Source organism: Coregonus clupeaformis, chromosome 12 (genome assembly GCF_020615455.1).
Source record: "Coregonus clupeaformis isolate EN_2021a chromosome 12, ASM2061545v1, whole genome shotgun sequence".
Lineage (NCBI taxonomy): Eukaryota > Metazoa > Chordata > Actinopteri > Salmoniformes > Salmonidae > Coregonus > Coregonus clupeaformis.
In genome coordinates this window covers 44171712-44197325 of record NC_059203.1, presented here as the reverse complement: position 1 = coordinate 44197325, position 25614 = coordinate 44171712, and the positions used below count along the sequence as shown (strand labels likewise).

General features: G+C 45.8%; 1 protein-coding gene across 6 annotated transcripts in view; it reads left to right on the top strand.

Moving 5' to 3' along the window:
- The window catches only part of LOC121578268 (FERM domain-containing protein 4B), a 70153-nt gene extending 49133 nt beyond the window's left edge, over positions 1-21020 (top strand). For 2 of the 6 annotated variants that reach the window (XM_041892512.1, XM_041892509.1), the window contains 17 exons: positions 1071-1154; positions 2054-2119; positions 2627-2684; positions 3458-3544; positions 12657-12733; positions 13418-13556; positions 14161-14302; positions 14433-14566; positions 14655-14771; positions 14947-15175; positions 15537-15593; positions 15704-15851; positions 16514-16678; positions 16907-17655; positions 17888-18038; positions 18424-18705; positions 19726-19814. In XM_041892512.1, coding sequence (XP_041748446.1) covers positions 1071-1154; positions 2054-2119; positions 2627-2684; positions 3458-3544; positions 12657-12733; positions 13418-13556; positions 14161-14302; positions 14433-14566; positions 14655-14771; positions 14947-15175; positions 15537-15593; positions 15704-15851; positions 16514-16678; positions 16907-17655; positions 17888-18038; positions 18424-18700 — 2680 coding nt within the window. In that variant the 3' untranslated portion in view covers positions 18701-18705; positions 19726-19814. Of the gene's footprint in view, positions 1-1070; positions 1155-2053; positions 2120-2626; positions 2685-3457; positions 3545-12656; positions 12734-13417; positions 13557-14160; positions 14303-14432; positions 14567-14654; positions 14772-14946; positions 15176-15536; positions 15594-15703; positions 15852-16513; positions 16679-16906; positions 17656-17887; positions 18039-18423; positions 18706-19077; positions 19243-19725 lie in introns of those variants that run through there. The other 4 variants (XM_041892511.1, XM_041892514.1, XM_041892510.1 and 1 more) reach the window with 4 other exon arrangements.
- The last annotated feature ends 4594 nt before the right edge of the window (positions 21021-25614 follow it).

Sequence of the window (25614 nt, the reverse complement as noted above, 5' to 3'; positions counted from 1 at the left end):
TTAAAATTATAGACTGATCATTTCTTTGTCAGTGGGCAAACGTACAAAATCAGCAGGGGATCAAATACTTTTTTCCCTCACTGTAGGTTATGGATGTGATTCAGATCTGGACTTTTCGCTGGCCACTCCAACATTTGTTCTTGATACATTCCAGGGTGCTTTGAACTTGAGCAAGGCATCATGTAATCAGCAGATTATCAGGTGTTGGAATCCAATGTTCAACCCAGTGTTCAAAAACTGCCTCTCCATTAAAGGTTTTGGGTCTTCCAGCAGGACAACAACCACAAACACACATCAAAAAGCACCCAGGAATTACAATTGTAAACTTAAAATTCAATATAAATTGTGGTGGCAAAGTTAACTTATTTTAGAAGAAATAAGGAATTATTTAAGAAAAGTGCAATGGTGCCAATATATTTGGCCGCAACTGTAGATGAAAGGGGCCTTGACACAATATAACTATTGAAATTACCTTTTAAGGAAGACCCTCTGTTAACTTAAAAGGGCTCTTATCTGCTTCCATTGAGGCACTTTGGCAAGACATAAGTGGATATTAAACCTAGTCTGTAGGGAAGCATCGATAGCCTGCCTCATAAAAATATGAAAAATGTTGACATTGCACCTTTGCTTTTGCATTTCTTATGAGTTATCACGTTCATGCTGTAAGACTTGGGAATTTACCTGTTCTGTAAAACCACAAACGCATCAACAATACTCTATACAATACTTGAATATTCATATTTCACATGATGTTCTGCTCTGTCATTATTGGATATGGGGGTTTATTGAACTCAGTCATCATAGAGAGATCTAGGCTAGTAATTAGACATTGTAATAACTGTAATGACATATATAAATATGTATGTGTGTATATACATATAGATGTGTGTGTGTGTGTGTGTGTGTATGAAAAGAGTACCAATAGGCAGTGTTGCTATTATGGAGCCTTAAAATGCCCCCTGGCCCTATTGGATATTAATTGCACCTTCTTTACAAGTTAAAACAACTCTTACAAGGATGTTGTTGTGAATGAACTCTGTTAATCATTTGTACAATCTGTGTGTTTCCAGTGTTGAAAGCTCCAGATCGGACCTGAATAAGCTACCAGTTCTACCCACCAGAGTCCTGAGAGAGCACCCCTCCCTGGTTTACTGGTAGGCAGTGCCATTATTAACAGCACTTTAACCACAAATGCACAGGGGGAATTAATCCAAGTGGATTACACACAGTCCCATAGATACCAGACCGCAGTCCTGTCGATACCATCCCTCCCCCACCAAGTCCCCATCCCCGTCAAAAGGCTTTTTAATTGTAGCTAACACCTGGATGCACAAAGCAATTATTTTCCCATGCAGATGAGGGTGGATATGCACGCAGAGTTCTGCCTGGTACCAGCAGCCTGTTTATCTCAGATGGGCTGTATTAATTAGTGCTCTGTGTTAATTAGACTGGCTGGCCAGTGGATCTGCTCTGAGAGCACCGTGCACAGCCAGGGAGGTGCTGACTTCATCATGTCCTCATGGGAGCTAGGCTGGAGAGGGAGGCAGGCGGCCATGCCAGCCATTGGTTTAGAGCTCCTGTGTCTCTGTGCTAGTGTCTGAGTGCATGCTCAGCGGTCATCTGAGGCTGAAGCTCCGCTCACTGATGAACAGCAGCTGAAGTTGGATCAATGGGCAGATTGGAATTACAGGGGTGTGTGTGTGTGTATGCTGCAATCCCTACATACTGTTAAGGAAAGGGAAAGGGGGATACCTATTCAGTTGTACAATTGAATGCATTCAACTGACATGTCTTCCGCATTTAACCCAACCCCATTGAATCAATCCATGCTGTTAAGGGGAATGATTGCAGTCGGAACGAGATGGCATGTTTGTGTGAGAGCTGAGAGGGAGATGAGGACCATTGGCTGGCCAGGTCCGTAGGCCAGCCAGAATTGTCTGCATGAACAGGCAGAATGTGTCAGGGAAGGACTGTCTCACCACATCTTTCAGTTTGGGGATGTGTTACAATCGGTGATGGATTATTCATTACGGCTTTTATTTCTCTTTTACAGTGAAGACCGAGTGATCGAGCACTACGAGAACCTGAAGGGCCTCAGCAGAGGGCAAGCCATTGTGCAGTAAGTAATGTAATGAATCGTCCTTTTATGCTTATCTGGGTCAAGTGCATGGAGGAAATGAGCTGCTGTGCACCTCTAGTCCAGCACGTTCATCAGCACTACTCCCTCCGCAGCCCACTCTGTAGCGACTACTCCTGGGTGTTGTTGTTTGAAGTGGATTGCTGTTGCTCTGCCAGAATGTGTCATTTAATTAGGGGACAGCTAGCTCTTACTGTGGGCAGCCAGCAGCGTGGGGCAGTGGTCTACTTTGTTTTACCTGGGAGAGATTAGCCTAGCGAGGTCATTTACACCCGGGGTGTATGATTTGTGGCATTGAGTTGATCAATGAACTCTCCCTCTCTCTGTCAAGGCCCTGTAAAGAAATCGATGGCTCTGCCACTGTAAATGACTGTCTGGTAAATGACTGGGGCTTAAAGCCCATTCTAACCTCTGTACAACGGCCACTCACAGACATTGATGAAGTGTAACTGCCTGAATTACTGTTAACGTGTCCCCTCTGTTTTGAAGGTATTTGGCCTTAGTGGAGTCCCTCCCTACATATGGAGTCCATTATTATCCAGTAAAGGTAAGAGCTGCACCCTGTATCAAACAGTAGAAAGCATCCACCATCTGTACCGTTGTGTTCATGTTTGCTTTCCAATCTAACTAACATTGTTTGATATTATTAAGAAGTAGAGTTGTCATGATACCAGTATCACGATACTACGATACCTGATTTTCCATGGCAAAAAGGAAAACACAAAGCAGACTAAACTCTTTGGTCCTTTAAAAAACCTACTGTATGGAAAATATAGTGTGCTATAGCTTGGAAAAGAAACGTGATGATGACATAAGGCTGCTTGTTTCCAACATTACAGCTGTTTTACTCAAGAAATTCAGTCCGCTACATGTTTGGTTTCCTTGCCACGATACCTCTGAGTATCGCAATACTGGTGTTGTGACAACCCTATTAAGAAGTAGTTATTTCAGATATAAATACAGCCGTTTTCCCTCTGGAGGCTGAACAGGGGACTTAAGCTGGGTGTTTGCTCTGGCCCCATGCTTAGTTAACTGATGATTGAGTGATCCCTCTCAGCAACTCTCTCCCAGAGCCTCATCCCCACCAGCCCCCTCCGAACTCACTCATTAAAGCAGGGTGTCTGAGCACATCAAACGCTGGTGTTAAAATGACTCCCTCATGCTGTGGATTTTTAGGGCTGCTTCAATGTATTTGATCTCCTTGTGTTGCTAGTGCTGCTAGCCTAATGGGGTAATTGCCACAGTAATGGCCCTTTCTTCTTTTAAAACTGTACCACTGAAGCTGCTCTTAATGAGTGGTGTGCCTTTCCTTCTCAACAGGACAAGCAGGGCCTACCGTGGTGGCTGGGAGTCAGCTATAAAGGCATCGGACAGTACGATTTACAGGACAAGTTGAAACCTCGGAAGGTAGGTTGGCCTCCCTTTATAAGTCCTTCTGTGGCTTTTGTTCCTTTTGTCATTCCTACGCTCCAACTCAACACCCACCCCCACTCCTCTGGTTAATAAGCCACCAAACTGTAAATAACGGCAACAAAAAGCTTGTGTTCTTGGCCAGTGTCATGGAATAAAAGTGGAGAAGTGGAAAAAGAGAGGGAGAAAAGGGAGGTAAAGTTGTGTTATCAACGTGAGTGTGATGGTATCTTAGGGGCAGCAGGTAGCTTAGCGGCTAGAACGTTGGGCCAGTAACCTGAAGGTTGCTAGTTCGGGCTAGAACGTTGGGCCAGTAACCTGAAGGTTGCTAGTTCGGGCTAGAACGTTGGACCAGTAACCTGAAGGTTGCTAGTTCGGGCTAGAGCGTTGGGCCAGTAACCTGAAGATTGCTAGTTCGGGCTAGAGCGTTGGGCCAGTAACCTGAAGGTTGCTAGTTCGGGCTAGAACGTTGGACCAGTAACCTGAAGATTGCTAGTTCGGGCTAGAACGTTGGGCCAGTAACCTGAAGGTTGCTAGTTCGGGCTAGAACGTTGGACCAGTAACCTGAAGGTTGCTAGTTCGGGCTAGAGCGTTGGGCCAGTAACCTGAAGGTTGCTAGTTCGGGCTAGAACGTTGGACCAGTAACCTGAAGATTGCTAGTTCGGGCTAGAGCGTTGGACCAGTAACCTGAAGATTGCTAGTTCGGGCTAGAGCGTTGGACCAGTAACCTGAAGGTTGCTAGTTCGGGCTAGAGCGTTGGACCAGTAACCTGAAGATTGCTAGTTCGGGCTAGAACGTTGGGCCAGTAACCTGAAGGTTGCTAGTTCGGGCTAGAACGTTGGACCAGTAACCTGAAGGTTGCTAGTTCGGGCTAGAGCGTTGGGCCAGTAACCTGAAGGTTGCTAGTTCGGGCTAGAACGTTGGACCAGTAACCTGAAGATTGCTAGTTCGGGCTAGAGCGTTGGACCAGTAACCTGAAGATTGCTAGTTCGGGCTAGAGCGTTGGACCAGTAACCTGAAGGTTGCTAGTTCGGGCTAGAGCGTTGGACCAGTAACCTGAAGGTTGCTAGTTCGGGCTAGAGCGTTGGGCCAGTAACCTGAAGGTTGCTAGTTCGGGCTAGAGCATTGGACCAGTAACCTGAAGATTGCTAGTTCGGGCTAGAACGTTGGGCCAGTAACCTGAAGGTTGCTAGTTCGGGCTAGAACGTTGGGCCAGTAACCTGAAGGTTGCTAGTTCGGGCTAGAACGTTGGACCAGTAACCTGAAGATTGCTAGTTCGGGCTAGAGCGTTGGGCCAGTAACCTGAAGGTTGCTAGTTCGGGCTAGAACGTTGGGCCAGTAACCTGAAGGTTGCTAGTTCGGGCTAGAACGTTGGGCCAGTAACCTGAAGGTTGCTAGTTCGGGCTAGAGCGTTGGGCCAGTAACCTGAAGGTTGCTAGTTCGGGCTAGAGCGTTGGGCCAGTAACCTGAAGGTTGCTAGTTCGGGCTAGAACGTTGGGCCAGTAACCTGAAGGTTGCTAGTTCGGGCTAGAGCGTTGGGCCAGTAACCTGAAGGTTGCTAGTTCGGGCTAGAGTGTTGGGCCAGTAACCTGAAGATTGCTAGTTCGGGCTAGAGCGTTGGGCCAGTAACCTGAAGGTTGCTAGTTCGGGCTAGAGCGTTGGGCCAGTAACCTGAAGGTTGCTAGTTCGGGCTAGAGTGTTGGGCCAGTAACCTGAAGATTGCTAGTTCGGGCTAGAGCGTTGGGCCAGTAACCTGAAGGTTGCTAGTTCGGGCTAGAGCGTTGGGCCAGTAACCTGAAGGTTGCTAGTTCGGGCTAGAGCGTTGGGCCAGTAACCTGAAGGTTGCTAGTTCGGGCTAGAACGTTGGACCAGTAACCTGAAGGTTGCTAGTTCGGGCTAGAGCGTTGGGCCAGTAACCTGAAGGTTGCTAGTTCGGGCTAGAGTGTTGGGCCAGTAACCTGAAGGTTGCTAGTTCGGGCTAGAACGTTGGGCCAGTAACCTGAAGATTGCTAGTTCGGGCTAGAGCGTTGGGCCAGTAACCTGAAGGTTGCTAGTTCGGGCTAGAACGTTGGACCAGTAACCTGAAGGTTGCTAGTTCAGGCTAGAACGTTGGGCCAGTAACTTGAAGGTTGCTAGTTCGGGCTAGAGCGTTGGGCCAGTAACCTGAAGGTTGCTAGTTCGGGCTAGAACGTTGGGCCAGTAACCTGAAGGTTGCTAGTTCGGGCTAGAACGTTGGACCAGTAACCTGAAGATTGCTAGTTCGGGCTAGAGCGTTGGGCCAGTAACCTGAAGGTTGCTAGTTCGGGCTAGAGCGTTGGGCCAGTAACCTGAAGATTGCTAGTTCGGGCTAGAGCGTTGGGCCAGTAACCTGAAGGTTGCTAGTTCGGGCTAGAACGTTGGACCAGTAACCTGAAGGTTGCTAGTTCAGGCTAGAACGTTGGGCCAGTAACTTGAAGGTTGCTAGTTCGGGCTAGAGCGTTGGGCCAGTAACCTGAAGGTTGCTAGTTCGGGCTAGAACGTTGGACCAGTAACCTGAAGGTTGCTAGTTCGGGCTAGAACGTTGGGCCAGTAACTTGAAGGTTGCTAGTTCGGGCTAGAACGTTGGGCCAGTAACCTGAAGGTTGCTAGTTCGGGCTAGAACGTTGGGCCAGTAACCTGAAGATTGCTAGTTCGGGCTAGAGCGTTGGGCCAGTAACCTGAAGGTTGCTAGTTCGGGCTAGAGCGTTGGGCCAGTAACCTGAAGTTTGCTAGTTCGGGCTAGAGCATTGGGCCAGTAACCTGAAGGTTGCTAGTTCAATCCCGAGCCGATTAGGTGAAAAATGTGGTTAGTATTGTGGAGTAACTACAATGCTGATCCATCCTCAGTTTTCTCCTATGAAAGCCATTAAACTCTTAACTGTTTTAAAGTCACCATTGGCCTCATGGTGAAATGTAATGTATTGCTACACCATCCAAAGTGTAATTAATAACTTCACCATGCTCAAAAGGATATGTCTCCCTCCTCCTCGAACTGATAATGGGGTGGTAGACGCCCAGTTTCCCTTATGGCTCAGCTCAGGTGCCTACATACGACAGACATAATTTACACACACTCACACACTTTTTGTTGGCTCAGACAGATCGCGCTCAGAGAGGCCCAGCTCATGAGCTCCATCAGCAGCAGGTTTTAATTTAGAATGGAAAATCAATGTGTTTATGCAACAAATGTTAGTGCATAGAATCATATCGCACCGAATCGTTCCTCTAATCAAACTGATTCACACCGAATCGTTTCAAACTAAAACGTATCGGAGCCCATGTATGTAGATGCGTATCAAATCGTCTCGAAAGGGAAAGCTGCACATCCATAGTGATAAGATTGTGGTATTCCTCATTTAGGGTGTGATGGTAATAACTATGACTGTGATTACAAATATGAAACTTAGTTACAGTTTTGGCCTTAAATAATGGTCAAAGTAAAAAAAAGAAAATGCTACTTTTGAAAGAAAGATTGTCATCTATATCATTATCCCTCTAAACATCCTCTGCTCGCTAGTGATGGGGGAAAATAATAGTTCCATATCGGGATATTATTTTTGACGATATATCGTATCGTTTTGACAATGTCACAATATTATTTTTGCGCTAGTTGGCTGTACTTGCAACAAAAGTCCAGTATTTTTCCTTCATAGATTGGGAGCCAATTTGTTTTCAGCACTTTTATTTCCATGACTGATCAAAACTCGTTTTCTCATGGTTCTTTCTCGTCCCTCTGCAGCAGACATATGGTGAGCAATATGTTTGGAACATCGAATCGCAATAAAATCACAGTATCGAATCACAATCCATATAGAATCGCAATACATATCGTATCGGCACCTAAGCATTGTGATAATATCATATCGTGAGGTCCCTGGCAATTCCCTTCTTCTCACCCACTCTATTTTCAGGGGATTGTTATGTTACTTTCTATGCACATTTTTTCTCTTGTGTGTTTTCCTCAGCCAGCTTCATTACTAGTATGTGTCTTACCTGTTCGATGTTGGATCCCTGTTGACACAGCTGGATATGCTGTTGCAGCGAATGCCAAGGCATTAATGCACATGTCCCGCTTATTAAACCCAGCGTATTGCAACTCCTTTCTCAGCAACCCTCCCAGTGGAAGGTGTAATTATGGCGCGCCATGGGGAGCAGGCAGGGCTCTGGGGCTGGAGGAGCTGGCACCAAGCCAGCCTGGGCTGTTTCTGTGAGGGGCTCTGCTCTGAGAGGGAGCCATGCTCTACCCAGGCCAACCCAACCCACTGACCATGGAAGGAGGGGGCATTCATGCCAGAACTCCTCCTCAGCAGTCCCCTGGTGAAAGGGTGGACTTTTTCTTTTCATATGCTTTTTTTTTTTTTTAAGTACACAACTCTAGCCGCTGTTCTAGAAGGGCCTGTCATCTGGTAGAATATTGATAGTGCTTCCTGTTGAGGCTGGCCCCCTTTGTATTCAGCGCAGCCCCCCTTTGCCCTTCTCCCAGCATGCCACACTCATTATGCAAAGCGGCCTGTCATTGTGTGTGTGTGTGTGTGTCTCGGTTAGCAAACAATTGATCAAGTAATAAAACACAATCACCTTGGCAGGGGGGCTGAGAGACGCTTGGGAGGCTGTGAGGGGCTTGGAAGGGAGCTGAGGGGGGCTGCAGAAGAAGGAGCCCACTTCTGCACCACTCGTCCCCTGAGGAATCTTGGGGCGTCGGGATGAAAAGGCTTTTAAGTAAGGTTTTCCCAGAGTTCATTGACATGCGCTAAAAGAAGTTACTGTAGCTTAACCTCTCATTATCCTCCTCCTCATGGATGTCAGCTTCATCACGACTTAATGAATGGGATGAACCACAACTCCCTATCCCTGCCTGCTGGGGTTAAAAGGACTAGTAAAGATTCTCCCAATCTCAGTAGTAACCAACATGTCATTCTGATCAGTCTGTCTATTGAACTGTGTGTTCAGGCATAGCCATAGATGGAACACGTTATGGAAGAAGGGATGTTTGCATTTGAGTGGGTACAGGACTGACGACCATACAGGATAATCATATGTATGTTAGAGCACCACATTTATACAAAAGCTGTACTATAAATGAAAAGTGATTTCTAAGATGGTCCAAGGAGCAAGCATCCGTGATGTAGAGAGCTTTTAAAGCCCAGCTTGATTCATACAGGCTTGAATCATTCATGAGCTCTTTTTCACTCCCCGTCTCTCTGTCTGTGTTTCAGTCCATCTCACTCTTCCTCTCAGCAAGTAATTATTATGAAATTATTTCAGTAATAATCATATGACAGACCATACATTTTGGTCTTGGAACAGTAAAAGGCTGCTCAAATATTTAAAATCAAAGGCCAGCTGTGGCAGTGTCTGTACAAATCCATTCCATACAAGCCATTTTCACACTTCTTTCATTCCAGTATATATTGGGTTAAAGTCATAGCCTTAATGCGTGTTTGTGGAGTCTAGTCGACTGTAGCAATCTCTCCTGTCATGCTTCTGGTGGAAATGTTCAGTGTTACCAGCCAGCGTGCCATGTGACATGGTATGAGAAGGGTGTGGCCATGTGCATCCTGCATAGGGGTGCGAGTCACGGCCTTTGACACACAATATTTTTTTATCCTCCTCAGAGGTTTCATCCGTCACGTCACAGAGCCCTGGGGGGTGGTCTGGGGAGGTTGTTGTGGGTTCAGGGTTGGGTCTTGATCAGAACGTTCTGGGACTATCTGAGACCACAGGCATTTTGGCATGGGCTCAGCCTCTAATGAGAAGCGTAACAGCTGAAATAAGACAGAGATGGGGAACTACTGTTCTGTACTCCAGATGACTGAACGGTGTCTCCACCATTTTCACCTCATGTTTAGTTCTGGTGGTGGTTTCAAGGCTGTTAGCAGCACTGTCTTAGACTGGTCTCTGTCCAGACAGTGTGGTCTTGTAATCAGAGTTTGAGGTGTGTCACATTTTTGACATATTTTGGCAGTCACTACCATCAGCCACACATGAGCACCTATTAAATGTGTCTCTGTTGAAATTATCGAATGACCTAATTTGACTTATCTGTGTCTTTTCTGAATGTGCTCTACTATTAATTGAGTGGTAAGTGGCCAGGGGGGTTGTAAATTGGAAAGGGGTGTCCACCACGATGGGATGAGCCTGTGGGAAGTGTGGAGGCTGCTGGTTCCCATTGTTCAGGAATTACCATGCTCCCAATCCACGGTGAGACTAGGAATCTAATTGATTAGGCTAGGCCTGCAGTATCATCTGGAGCAGCAATGGAGAAACGGGATCACTTTACTACCCCGGATCTCTGGAGATGCTTCTCTTTACAGACTGTGAATCCTAAACTACTGTCTCTTTGTTTTTGAGGGGGGGGGGGGCTAAAGTCTTGAAGTATGAAGTATTATCTTGTGAAACATTGCTACCTAATATACTCATGTTATTGGCTACAGCAATTTATTTAGCCAGTTGCAGAGATTGTTTTACATTTTCCTGTGGTAGTTTGGTTTGCTGGTTTAAGTAAGTGACTTTAGAGGTGTAATGAGAGATTCTTCCTTGTCAGGTAGTGCCCAGTTCTAAGAACTGACTGAGAGCTGTCCTGTATTCACACGGAGGTGAGGAGGGGCCTGCTATTAATGATTAAGACTAAAGTAGTAGATTCCTGACATATTTGCCTTGGGGGAGCGGTGGGAGGCTGGAGTTGATAGCACTCTAAACAACAGGGGTTGGCAAGGTATTTAGAACACAGAAAACACATCACAGAGGGTAATGGAGGTACTAAGAGTTAGGTATGACTGGAAGGCTAATCTAAGATCTGTGGATAAAGGGAACTGAAGCAGACTGAAAGAGAGTAACAATGGTCAGTTCCCAGAAGAGGAGAGGTAGAATACCTTTCTGTGTGCACTGTACACAACCTGTTCATCAGGTTTGACTGAAGAGGAAGTGAGTAATCGAGGGAGAAGGAGTGAGTAACACAGAGAGAATTCATGGGCCCCGTGTAGCTCAGTTGGTAGAGCATGGCGCTTGCAACGCCAGGGTTGTGGGTTCGATTCCCACTGGGGGCCAGTATGAATAAAAAAATGTATGCACTCACTAACTGTAAGTCACTCTGGATAAGAGCGCCTGCTAAATGACTAAAATGTAAATGAGCGAGGGAGTAGCGTGGTGCAAGCTGGGTGAGGTCAGAGTGGTGATAAGCAAGGGGCTGCTCTGTAATAGGGTCTCAATGAGAAGTATGGTTATATGAAATGACAGTTTGCCTGTGTGTATCTCCCACCACCGCCCAGCACATCCAGTGTGCACCTCTCTACATAGCCATGAAAGGACATGCCAGACACGACAAGGACCAGGGCTTTTACCCCTGTGGCTAACTGGGTTTGAACCATGTCCAGGTTTTTTACTGCATAATACGTGTGTGTGATCACTCTTATCTGGACAGAACATGGACACTTCACTGAGCCCCAGTCTTCAAATGTTTGACTTTGTGTAATGATGTTTGGACTTGTTTGCTGGTACATACCCTACCTATACTATTCATGGGTATCAGCGTCTGCACACACTATTGCATAACTATATAATTGTCTATTACAAAACTGTCTGTCAATAGAACAGAATGGTATTGACATCAGGGATGTGTCAATGTCACTCTGACACAAACAGAAACACACACACCACCTTGCTCGCCCACATAAACACAGACATACTCAATTTGCTGCAGTAGTGTGGTCCTCTGTAGCTCAGCTGGTAGAGCACGGCGCTTGTAACGCCAAGGTAGTGGGTTCGATCCCCGGGACCACCCATACACAAAAAAAAAAAAATGTATGCACGCATGTCTGTAAGTCGCTTTGGATAAAGGCGTCTGCTAAATGGCATATTATATTATTATTATAGAGTGAGGTGTCTGTGATGTCAGAGGCAGTGGGGGGAGAGGGGTGGAGCCTGCTCAGCTGAAACTCTTGCAACACCTATCTGTCTGCCTGAGAACAGACGAGCGTATTGTTCAAGGAAGCCCTGTGGGAAACAGCCAGAGGATTCAACAGCACCCTGAAAATTCACCAGGGATTTAATAAGCACTAAAACCTGCTCTGGTAAGCCCTCCATTTAGTTCCCATTTACCTGACTAGGTAGTTCAGGATATATTCAGTTGTATTTTTGTTGTCATTCTGTTTTTTGGGTTACCTGTTAGTAACTATGTTAACGTGCTGTCTAATCCACCAATTTAAAGCAGACTGACAGTATATATTTTTGACAAAGCTACTTCAATGTACTAAGAGCAGATCATAGAGGAGTGAAAGAATAGCCATAATACACTGCAAAGAATGATACACAGTAGTGTCATGGGCTTCTTGTGAGATCATTTTGATTTCTCGCTGAGGACTGTAGGTAGTCTATGATATATTACCCATATTCCTCTGTAGTCCAGGGTAATGTGTTCTATTATTTAGAGCTTTGACTGGCTCGCTGGCTCGCTGGTACCTGGTAGAGAATGTTTATTAAGTCACTCTGCCATAAATCTACACCCCCGGATTCTGGTGTTAGTGGTGGATTCTCTGTTTCTCACACAACATGATAGCTCCAACTCTCTCTAAATAAATCCAGTTTTCACTGTAAGCAGATGTTTCACCCTGACTAAAGTTTACTCCTTCTTGCCCTGTTTTCAGCGTTCTCCCTTCAGACAGAATGAAATGAGAGGCTTAGTTTTTGCTAGGCAAGTCTTGCTCTCTGTGCTGGCTTCATTACTGAGTAGTAACTAAATTGACCTTCCACCTGACTGAGTGGCTGTCCTCTGTTCACAGCTGCTGCTGAGGCTGCTGTTGTTGTTAATGTTTCAAGTTCACTGGAATTTAACGAGGCAGGGCCAAGAGAAAGGCTGGTGTGTCTGGGACAAAGCTAGAGTGTTTTCCCATGCTAGTGGCATTTTCTTTGTGTTTCGATGGTCAACACACTGGACGCCTCAAGCAGTTTGGAATGAATAAGGATGTAAATGTTTGTTTTCATGCAGCGCTGTATCAAACCACTTCTCTTTGTAGGTCTGCGCTCACTCAAACAAGGCATGGTCCCGTGTACTATTTACTAAGTGGTGTGTCCTGTTTTTTCTCTCTGTCTGCAGTTGTTTCAGTGGAAGCAGCTCGATAATTTGTATTTCCGTGAGAAGAAATTTGCAGTTGAGGTGAACGACCCTCACAGGTGAGAAAACCGATACTGGATGCATCTATCGATCCTGGGTTAAGTTCTGTAGGGCCCGACATGGCAAAATGTTTTGAACTGGAAAATGTTATTGGACTAGACCCAGAAATCACTCCTTATATTCCAATACTAGCCTTTCGGAATCGTTATCCGAAGCCTTAGACAACTAACTTAGAAGGTGTCTGTCTGCTGCCTTTAGCCCCCCTTCAGAGCCTAGTGTTAATGAGCTGTCTCCAATACAACAACCTGCTAGTCTCAAATGAAGGCCTTCCTTCCTGCTGTAAAGGACTGCTGCAGTCTGTGTTCTCGGGGCATTGCAGCACTTCTAGCCTCAGTGCTTTATCACAGGTTTAATATGGTGCTGCTAGCCAGCTTGGCTGTAATTAAAAATCACTGGTGCAAAACTGACTTAATGTTGCTGCATCTCTCCGCCATGAATGTATTGAATTACAGAACCAGTCATGAGATTAATTTGGACGTTGAGTTAGTTTATGCGAGGAATTGTTTTTGTAATCCCTGATTGTGTATGATTCAGTACCCATCATATAATGTTATTAAAAGTGTATCTACACGCGAGGTCCAGGTATTCACGGTCTGGATTAAAGAGATGAAATGACTCCTACCTAGCAGTAACATGAGTGATTAAAAATGTGTGTGTCTATCTTTCTCTCTGTTAATCCACAGAAGGACAGTGTCCAGGCGTACGTTTGGGCAGACAGGATCGGTCATCCACTCGTGGTATGCCAGCCACTCTCTGATTAAGACCATCTGGGTGATGGCCATCAGTCAGCACCAGTTCTATTTGGACAGGAAGCAGAGCAAAGTGAGTGTCTCCTCTCCTACCCCCCCTACCCCCCCTAGCCTTATCTCAAGGCCTCATCGCCCTCACCACGGTATCTATCTATCTCCACACACCATCTCTCCACTCCACCATGCACATCTGGCCTTGTCTTTACTCCTCCGTTTGCTAACATGTCTCAGCCCCAGTATCTTATGTATGTTATACTATTGTTAGAATAGCCTAAGCATAGCTTTGGTGATTCTTGATTTAATGCCGAGTTGCATTGCTGTTTTATTTGATGAATCAACGGAAGGGCCCTTTTGGACGTGTTTGTTTAGATGGTGCATATTTTAGTGGATTATTGTGCATTGCTGTCGTTACACAAGCTGAGTGTGAGCAATGAGTTGCTCCGAGGGGGTGAATGAGTGTGTGTGTGGCTGAAGTCAGATGTTTTTTTTAGCCATTCAGAAGCAGATGGGGTTTCTACCAGTGCTCATCCGGGAATAGTGCTGAGGCTGATTGATGACAGAGAGAGACAGGGCTCCGCTCCCAGCCTAAACTGAAGCATGCAAATGGGGCTCTTATCGCACTGCGCAATCATTAAGATGAAATACTGACTTTTTCTTCTCTCCTTGTCTCTCTCCAGTCCAAAGTTACCACGGCCAGAAGTTTGGGTGACATCACCATGGACCTGACGGAGATCAGAGCGCCCAGGATCAGTAAGCTGTCCAGCATAGAGAGTAAAGACCAGCTCATCATGGCCAGCAACGGATCCCTCATCTCAGCAGGTAGACAATAAGCTAACAATGAACAATGCTGGATGGACATATCTGTCTTATAGCCTCCATTAAGACAAATTATGATTAGATGAGATTAGAGTGGTCATAATGGTCTGACTATAATGTCTGCCTGTTGCAGGATCAGCAGACTCGGAGGTGAGCGAGGAACAGAAGAAGGAGAATATTGCTGACCTGAAGAAGAAACAGAAGGATCTGCAGGAGACTCTATCTCAGAAACTGGAGGAGCTCAAGAAGATATGCCTGCGAGAAGCTGTAAGCATCTTTAGCAATCTCAAGGTCTTTCATTATTTCAAGTAATTATATCACAGCTGATTGTTCCGTTTTTGTTTTGTTCCTCCAGGAGCTGACAGGCAGGCTGCCTAAAGAGTACCCTCTGGCCTCGGGTGAGAAGCCCCCCATGGTCCGTCGCCGCATGGGGACAGCCTTCAAACTGGACGACCTCTTCCCCTATGACGCGGTTAGTGTGGCAGTCACAGGATGGGAGCACAGGCTGTCATAACAATTTTAGCTAATAAATCTTAGACTTGATTGACATTGTAATGAAATATTTAAATCATATATTTAGACTTCATACTGCATGTCTGTGTGTAAGTTACTGATCGCATCAGTTTGTACTGTGTGTTGTCCTGCAGGATCCCCACCTGAGGAACCTGGAGAGCAGGTTTGCCCTACAGCAGAAGATCGTGGAGGCGGCAAAGAAACTGGCCAACGAGGCTGAGCTCTGTAAGACTGTGAAGAAGAAGAGGAGGAGGAACTGCCTGGACGCCATGAGGAAGCTGCATGAGATTGAGGAGGAGATCAACGAATACAGGATCAAGATGGGCAAGAAGCCCACCCAGAGAGCATCAATAATCATAGCAGGTAGCCTACACCATGCCATATCAACCGGCAGACATCACAAACAGTCACATTGATAACATGGTTTATATTGAATGTAGCTTACAGAGGAATCAAATATATCAGAATTCCTGCCAGCAGAACCTTGTCTGTACTAGTCTGAAAGAAACTAGACCTCAGGACATGGATTTTTATCAGATGTGGATTGATTGATTTAATGCACTGTGGCTTCTAATGAAAAGCCCAACAACACGAGCATGTCTTAGCCTTAGTAGCATGTCTTAGCCTTAGTAGCATGTCTTAGCCTTAGTAGCATGTCTTAGCCTTAGTAGCATGTCTTAGCCTCAGTAGCATGTCTTAGCATCAGTTTCTCCCCTTTGCTCAGATGATGTGAACCCTGCAGAACTCAGCTCCCTGTCCGACAGCCTTACTCTGGACGATGGTGAGTGCTGCGGAGGTTATATCATACATACATTAGCTAAACCTCTGTATCATCCGCCATAGCTCTTAGCAGGCCGTGACAATGACAGTTCATTCCCCTGTGTGTTTCAGACGAGGATCTGGGAGGCCAGAGGCAGCGGTCCCGCTCGGTGCAGTACTCTCCCCGGCCCCACCACTCAGACACCCTGAGTCTCCACTACCAGTCTGACCGACGGGCATCCGCTCACAACCAGCTCCAGGAACTCAGCACCAACAGCAGGTAGGCACACTGGCACGGGCCTGGCTAGTGGCTTCAGCTCTACTGGCTCTGGGTTGTTTTGTTATCCAGTCTGTGTTTTAGTTATTCTTGGGGCCCAGAGAGCCGTAGCAGCAGCCAGTATAGACCTGTAAAGGAGAACTAGGGAGGGCCGCCTGCATTCCTACCAGCCGCCTCCTTCTCTCCTTCTGCCCCCACAATCTCCTCTTATCAGCCCAAACGCGCTCCACGTTTAAAAATAGACAGCAGTAAGCATGTCTCTGCCTGCTAAGGAACAGACCACAATCCCAAGGAGGGGAAAAAAGCAGTCTGGAAAAGTTCAGAATTTGAACGTATTCGCTCACTGTGTGAACATTTACCAAATTACATGGATGATATGCTGTTGGGAGAGAGGAGAGCAGAATTCAGTGGTTCATGTAGGTTTCATACAGCTACCGTTTTTGTAATGTTATTTGTTTACCGTTCCATGAAGAGAAAGATCAATGAGCTATGAAATGACTGTCATCCAGGGGAAAGTTTTGACTGAAATCGCAGCATGCAAGCATAGAGCTTTAATTTTTTTATGTTTTGAGAGGAGAGGAGAGGGAGAGGTTGTGTTATCACGATACAAGCTTCACCCTGAGGAAGTCAAGTCTGTGAAAAAGCATTGTTCTTATGTGTTTCAGATTAAATGATGGCGAAGTCCAGGAACCATTTCACTACAATCACAGAGATGCCTTATCGAGCCACATCAGCCCTTACAAGCCTGCCTCCAGACAGCCGCGTGATGCACGCAGCATGCCTCCCACTCCCCTCCTCACCCGCAACGCCTACAGCAGTACCCAGCTCAGGTAGGCCAGGCCTCCATGCCCCAATACACCCCTCACATACACAGCTGCCTCTGATGTTCACTAACACATCTGCCTCAACACCAGCCATGAGCCCCAATTAGACTAACCTCCTGTCTAGAGCTTTGTTCGCTGTACAAAGTATTGTAACCCTATATAACATAGTTTTCCATATTTATTTTATATGAAAAGGACAGAGGATCCTATTGTAATGGTATTGTTTATTTCCAGGTCGGAGGACGGTCCTCAGCATTTCCGCCAGCGTAGTGGCAGTCTGGAGTCCCAGTCTCAGTTCATGGTTGAGACCACGCCTCCGGCGCCCACGTCCGTCTTGGCACGCCGCAGCAACAGCACTGAGGTCTTGGACGATGGCTCATCCTACACCAGCCAGTCCAGCGTGGAGTACACGGCACCCGGGAACCATACCCACCGCCCCAGGGACCGACGGCGTGGCAGGAAGGGCAACATCTACGCCAACACGGGCAGCATGCCCAACCTGGCACAGACTGATACCCGCTACAACACATACCAGCCCCCCCGGGCACCGCGACCCACCACCACGGCCTACTATGTGACGGGTTACCCCAGCTACACAGAGCCAGAGCCCTACTGTAACAGAGTGTACGACAACGAGGTAGAGGGTCACTACAACGTCCACCCCTCCTACAACGCCGCGCCGGCCTACCAGGGACATGATGCGTACAGCAGTCGCTATGGTGATGACGAAATGGACAGTATGGCCCAGAACCCCTACGCCACGCTGAGGCCGCCCAGGAACCGCCAAGCTCCGCCCAGGACGGAACACGTGACCAAGAACATCCAGAAGGCACTGGTGGAGGAGCACCTGAGAGGCTGGTACCACCGCAGCGCAAGCCACAAGCAGCCACAGGCCTATGACTACAACCAGAGGGGTTCCCAGCAGAGCCTGGGCTACCAGACCATGCCAGCTCCCTACTGCAGAACCGCTTCCTACTCCTCAGGTACAGACAGCCTGCCAACTCTCCTCTCACATGCAAACAGAGTGGTATTCTAGTCTGTTAGTCAAAGGCAATTATTTGGTTTCACTTGTATGAGCAATGCAAAACGACGCGCCTCCGCCAACTCTGCATTCAAGCATTTCAACGAACGCTAACATTCAGTCACTCGTTAGCGCTCTATCTCAGAGCTATGTCATCCTGTTCTAACTTTACTTTCTTCCTGTTTCTGTTCCAGTCTCATCTCAGCAGTCCTCTACAGCAGGAGGCCGGCGAGGTCACCTGGGTGGAGGTATGGTAGAGTACGACATGCCCCTGCCGGTGCAGCAGCCTTACCCCTCCTATGGCACAACACATTACGGCACAGCTTACCACCCCACCTACAGCAGGTGAGCTCCTGGCTACATTTCAGCTTCTTACCTAATTAGACCTCCCTGAACCATGGCACTAAGCACCAATACTGTGTCATTATGGAGAATGGATGCTCGCTGAAAAGAATTAAGCTGCTCTTTGGTTTATCGGTCACACACACCATTGTGACCAGTGTGGCCGACATTAGGCTACCTTACTGACCATGATATGTCCCAGAAGTTTACAATACCCTTTGATAGTTGGTGCTCACTCAGTCACAAGTCAATTAGCATGACTGCTTGGATTGGATTATAGCGTATCGCGTCTGTTTGTGCAGCCAATGGTCAGCTCTTCCTCTTACTGGGATTAGGAATGGTGGTTCCTCTCCTGCTTTAACTGTCCACTGGACCGCTCTCTTCATAGATACGGCTCCTCTTCCTCCTCCTCCCAGCACTCTAAGGGCTCCTGGTACAGCCCTGACGGCCAGAGATGCTGTGGCTTTGTCCCTGCCAGCTCTTCCTCCTCTGCTTCCTCCTCCTCCCTCCTCTCCTCCCCCTTCCCTTCCTCCTCCTCCTCCCCTCGCTGTGGGCTCCGGCTGGGCCCAGGGCGGGTAGGCCAGGGCTCTAGTCCCCTGCAGCAGCCCCACAGCTCCAGAAGCCAGAGACTTAGTAAAGTGTCCTTTGCTAAGTGTAGCCCTTGATAGTAGTAAGTAACCAGCTACCAGGCCTGTCTGTGGGTTTGCTTATCAGTCTGTCCTCAGCGTGACTTCATTGCTTGCTTGTTTTTTTTAAAGTGAGCTAAAAACCTCCTGGAGTATCAAAGCTGTTTGTTTGAGCCATCTCTCTCGCTCTCTCTCTCTCGATCGCTCTCTGGTAACTGCATGGCTTTTACGATTGGTGTTCATGTCTGCCATCTCTTTCAGCTGCCTTACTAGTTTCAATTGACATCCAGCGGTCACATTTCTCTTATGGGGTGTGCAAAGGCATACATACACCACTTAAGCATACATACACCACTTAAGCTGCCTCCTCCCTCTCCATTATTGCTATCACTCACCCTTGACCCTCTCGTGCACAGATGTCCCCCAGCAGAGTATGAGTGGAGGCGCTGTGATAGACTGGAGCCGGGGCCAGCAAGGGCTCCAGGGTCATTAGAGATGTATGCCGCTGATGCCTATCATGGTACTGAGTTCTGACCAGCGAAATGAAACAGCCTAATCAAAGGCACCGCACTAAAGAAAGGGTGAGATAAGAAACAAACTACCCACACAGTTGCTATGGTGTTGGTGGAGACTCATTTTGTACGTGGCAGAGAAAGAAAATAAAAAATAAAGCACAAAACTGCTTTGGTTGTTCTCCTACTCTTTACTCAATGGTGGTGGTGGTGGTGGTGGTGGTGGTGGAAGATGTGACCCTGCATATTGGATATCTGAATGCGGTGTGTTTGATGCTTGTTGTTCTGTGCATCTGCTTTTGTTTTTAGGTGTGAGAAAAGTTTAATCCTGGGTCAAACATACAAACACCTTTTGTCATTTTCAAACTGGGATAGAATTCTCTAAAAGTTGGTGTCCATTTTCATTTCTCCAGTAATCCCAATCAATTAACAACCCAGGGTTAAATTATTCAAATATCTTTCCACCAGTGAGACATGTCTATTTGCTTGGATTGTGTTACAGCAATGTTTATTTTTAGCCTGACCTTTTTTTGTATCCTGTATGTGTTGCAGATCCTATGTAGATGTGAACCAAACAGATCCATTTATCAACAGCCAAACAGATCAATTTATCAACAGCCAAACCAATCCAGTCATCAACAGCAAAACAGATCCATTCATCAACAGCCAAACAGAAACATATGTTGATAGCCAAACAAATGTACACATCAACAGCCAAACAAACTGCAGCTTGGATCCAGACGACCAGCGACTTTACTGGCACGAGGGCTCCTCCAAACCTGGAACTATAGTCTAGCGGTCAGACTGCACTTAGCTGTTTTTCTGGATGGAAGAAGGGATCCAAAGAATCAAAGAACAACACTATGGAATTCACACAGGGAAGGACCTAAAGTCTATGTACAGCTGATTGGATTTCTCCTACACGGAATTGCCAAAGTGGGTCTACCTGCGTACACTCTCTGAAAGCAAAATTACAACACGGTCACCTGATCTGAATGTTCTGGATTGCTAGATTTTGTGTGTTTGTTGGCACTTGTGTTGCACACTGAGTTGCACTTGGTGCTGTGGCTGGTTGGATTAGTCTGAGGGGCTGGGATGACTGTAGGAGGATGGAGGACAATGAACATAACTTGTCCTGCATGACCAATAATTGGGGAAGCTGTATGCTCACCATTACAATGATCTCTCAAACAAAGACATGTTGAAATTAAGGCTTGAAATTGGATTTTTAGTGTGAGGATGGCTACCAATGGTGACCTGCTGAAACATTCTCCAGTCTCTACCAGTTTCCAGAGCCCATTCTATGGTAGCGTTGTTTGTAGCTATCTACTGCACTTTGTGCTATTCTTAGTTTGTCAGTCTTTTTGCACCAGCCATTTACAAGTATTTGGACCTCTCTCATTCTCAGTAATTGTATCTTTACTGCCAAATGCTTCACAGTCTAACAATTAAAGTCTAGACTCAACCATGTCGGCTTTTATACTTTCAAAGACCATGTTAATACTTTATCAATGACTGTTATGTTAATCCTAAGTCTATTACAGGGCTATCAAGACAAAATTCCAGAGTTTAAAAAAAGAAATGCTTACTGCATCCCATGCTGGAATGGACTGGTGCTCTCCATTCCTCTCAAGAAGGAATGTGTATGTACATGTTGATAATGTAAATAGATTGTACGGTTCTGTCTGTTTTTAGATATTTTTTTTGTATTTTAAGAAGCATGTAATATGTATGTGTGTGTATGTGTGTATAGATATATATAGTAAACAATCAAATATTAAGCTGGTTCTTAGTTATTTGTATAATTGAAATGCGTTTGAATTAAAACATAAACATTTTAAACTATATCCTCAGTTCATTCATGTTTCACTCTCTAAAATGGTTGCTATTATGTCTGTTATGAGAAACACTGTTATAACTGAAAAGAACAACTCTCCAGTTACTGATTCAGTAAAACAGGATTTAAATCCAGATCCATTTAATCAAGCACTTCAATTAAATTGTCTCCATTCCTCCAGTGTAATTAGTTCATTGAGCTTTACCGTAAAGAAAGTACAATGTTTTTTTACTTAAGATAATGAACTTAGCACTCAGGACAATAATGTAATGACTCTTTAAATATCCAATGCAGCTGTTTTTATCTCAATATCAAATAATTCCTGGGTAACAATTAAGTACCTTACTGTGATTTGTTTTTAATTAAAATGGTCAAAAAGAAACAAAAATAGCTTCTTAGCAAAGAGCAATTTCTCATGCAAGATTTTTGCTAGACTGTCTGGGAGTGCTATGAGTGGGGAGGGGTAAACTGAAAACTAGCTGTTATTGGCAGAGAGGTTTGGAACTCTTTCTTATTGGCCTATTAACTAATGTACCGCCTGGTGATGTCACCAGGCAGGCCAAAACACCATCCCACCAAAATACTGACATTTCAGGTGGTCTTTTCAAACGGCTCTTACGCTAAAAGGGCATTATCATAATGCCACAGTATTATACACCCTCTGAATGGCACACAAACACAATCCATGTCTCAATTGTCTCAAGGCTTAAAAATCCTTCTTTAACCTGTCTCCTCCCCTTCATCCATACTGATTTGAAGTGGATTTAACAAGTGACATCAATAAGGGATCATAGCTTTCACCTGGTCAGTCTATGTAATGGAAAGAGCAGGTGTCCTTAATGTTTTGTACACTCAGTGTATATCTATCCCACTGCACTTTCTAGTGGCAACTTATTGGAATGAAATATGCCTGTGAAATATGACAATATGACAATGACACAGAACATGTCACCTATATCAGAGTAGCAGAGTATAACCTGTCATAGCTGTAAACGACTGTTGCTAGCCTCAGAACTCAAGACTCATTTAGGCTGCTTTGGCTCCATTTTCAGACCACTGTGTAGTCTATCTGGTTTTGTGTCTGCTTAAATTGTAAACCAGACAAACCAGTTTGTTTAAAGACTAACACCCACTGCCCATCCCACATATGACAAGCTAGAGTAAACTGCTCTAAACTTGAGCCTGTTCAGAAAGGTACAACATTGAAGAACATTCAAAAAGAAATACAGAAGTACAGATATAATGGTCATGCTGAATAGGGAAAGGAGTCAGCTCTGTTCATTAGATTTCTATCTACATTTTGAGCGTTTCACCTCACTGACTAGTCAAAACTCTGTCCATGTAGTGTGATGCCGGAACATGGCACCTCAACTCATCCATGGAGCAGAATGTGACCCTTCACCTCTTTCCTCACTCCCCAGCCAGCCAGCACACATTTCTCAGCACTTCAAGTGTATCCTACTACCATTCCACCACTGTTGACCCTACTATTGAGGCTACAGTTCACCAGCTTGCGTTGTGTATCCCTCCTTGGAGTGTTATGGCTCTTAATGCCAGTGAACTCTGGGGAGGGTTCCAGGCAGAGAAGGAGAGAAAGACATTATTCTGCAGCTGTCTTCCCCAGTCTCTCTCCACCTCCTCTCTGGACAACAGCTGCACTGGAATATCACGACTTCTGTTGCAGCTGACACATGACTACATAAACAATGGGCTCCTGTACAGTGAGGGAAAAAAGTATTTGAACCCCTGCTGATTTTGTACATTTGCCCACTGACGAAGACATGATCAGTCTATAATTTTAATGGTAGGTTTATTTGAACAGTGAAAGAATAACAACAACAAAAATCCAGAAAGACGCATGTCAAAAATGTTATAAATTGATTTTTTATTTTAATGAGGGAAATAAGTATTTGACCCCCTCTCAATCAGAAAGATTTCTGTCTCCCAGGTGTCTTTTATACAGGTAACGAGCTGAGATTAGGAGCACACTCTTAAAGGGAGTGCTCCTAATCTCAGTTTGTTACCTGTATAAAAGACACCTGTCCACAGAAGCAATCAATCAATCAGATTCCAAACTCTCCACCATGGCCAAGACCAAAGAGCTCTCCAAGGATGTCAGGGACAAGATTGTAGACCTACACAAGGCTGGAATGGGTTACAAGACCATCGCCAAGCAGCTTGGTGAGAAGGTGACAACAGTTGGTGCGATTATTCGCAAATGGAAGAAACAAAAAAGACCTGTCAATCTCCCTCTGCCTGGGGCTCCATGCAAGATCTCACCTCGTGGAGTTGCAATGATCATGAGAATGGTGAGGAATCAGCCCAGAACTACACGGGAGGATCTTGTCAATGATCTCAAGGCAGCTGGGACCATAGTCACCAAGAAAACAATTGTTAACACACTACGCCGTGAAGGACTGAAATCCTGCAGCGCCCACAAGGTCCCCCTGCTCAAGAAAGCACATATACAGGCCCATCTGAAGTTTGCCAATGAACATCTGAATGATTCAGAGGAGAACTGGGTGAAAGTGTTGTGGTCAGATGAGACCAAAATGGAGCTCTTTGGCATCAACTCAACTCGCCGTGTTTGGAGGAGGAGGAATGCTGCCTATGACCCCAAGAACACCATCCTCACCGTCAAACATGGAGGTGGAAACATTATGCTTTGGGGGTGTTTTTCTGCTAAGGGGACAGGACAACTTCACCGCATCAAAGGGACGATGGACGGGGCCATGTACCGTCAAATCTTGGGTGAGAACCTCCTTCCCTCAGCCAGGGCATTGAAAAGTGGTCGTGGATGGGTATTCCAGCATGATAATGACCCAAAACACACGGCCAAGGCAACAAATGAGTGGCTCAAGAAGAAGCACATTAAGGTCCTGGAGTGGCCTAGCCAGTCTCCAGACCTTAATTCCATAGAAAATCTGTGGAGGGAGCTGAAGGTTGGAGTTACCAAACGTCAGCCTCAAAACCTTAATGACTTGGAGAAGATCTGCAAAGAGGAGTGGGACAAAATCCCTCCTGAGATGTGTGCAAACCTGGTGGCCAACTACAAGAAACGTCTGACCTCTGTGATTGCCAACAAGGGTTTTGCCACCAAGTACTAAGCCATGTTTTTCAGAGGGGTCAAATACTTATTTCCCTCATTAAAATGCAAATCAATTTATAACATTTTTGACATGCGTTTTTCTGGATTTTATTGTTGTTATTCTGTCTCTCACTGTTCAAATAAACCTACCATTAAAATTATACACTGATCATGTCTTTGTCAGTGGGCAAACGTACAAAATCAGCAGGGGATCAAATACTTTTTTCCCTCACTGTATGTGTCTATGGACCACTAACACACTCCCCTGATGTCAAGTGCATATATGTGGCTAGCTACAGTGGGGAAAACAAGTATTTGATACACTGCCGATTTTGCAGGTTGTCCTACTTACAAAGAATGTAGAGGTCATAGGTACACTTCAACTGTGAGAGACGGAATCTAAAACAAAAATCCAGAAAATCACATTGTATGATTTTTAAGTAATGAATTTGCATTTTATTGCATGATATAAGTATTTGATACATCAGAAAAGCAGAACTTAATATTTGGTACAGAAACCTTTGTTTGCAATTACAGAGATCATACGTTTCCTGTAGGTCTTGACCAGGTTTGCACACACTGCAGCAGGGATTTTGGCCCACTCCTTCATACACACCTTCTCCAGATCCTTCAGGTTTCGGGGCTGTTGCTGGGCAATACGGACTTTCAGCTCTCTCCAAAGATTTTCTATTGGATTCAGATCTGGAGACTGGCTAGACCTTGAGATGCTTCTTACGGAGCCACTCCTTAGTTACCCTGGCTGTGTGTTTCGGGTCATTGTCATGCTGGAAGACCCAGCCACCACCCATCTTCAATGCTCTTACTGAGGGAAGGAGGTTGTTGGCCAAGATCTTGCGATACATGGCCCCATCCATCCTCCCCTCAATACGGTGCAGTCGTCCTGTCCCCTTTGCAGAAAAGCATCCCCAAAGAATGATGTTTCCACCTCCATGCTTCACGGTTGGGATGGTGTTCTTGGGGTTGTACTCATCCTTCTTCCTCCAAACACGGCGAGTGGAGTTTAGACCAAAAAGCTATATTTTTGTCTCATCAGACCACATGACCTTCTCCCATTCCTCCTCTGAATCATCCAGATGGTCATTGGCAAACTTCAGACGGGCCTGGACATGCGCTGGCTTGAGCAGGGGGACCTTGCGTGCGCTGCAGGATTTTAATCCATGACGGCGTAGTGTGTTACTAATGGTTTTCTTTGAAACTGTGGTCCCAGCTCGCTTCAGGTCATTGACCAGGTCCTGCCGTGTAGTTCTGGGCTGATCCCTCACCTTCCTCATGATCATTGATGCCCCACGAGGTGAGATCTTGCATGGAGCCCCATACCGAGGGTGATTGACCGTCATCTTGAACTTCTTCCATTTTCTAATAATTGCGCCAACAGTTATTGCCTTCTCACCAAGCTGCTTGCCTATTGTCCTGTAGCCCATCCCAGCCTTGTGCAGGTCTACAATTTTATCCCTGATGTCCTTACACAGCTCTCTGGTCTTGGCCATTGTTGAGA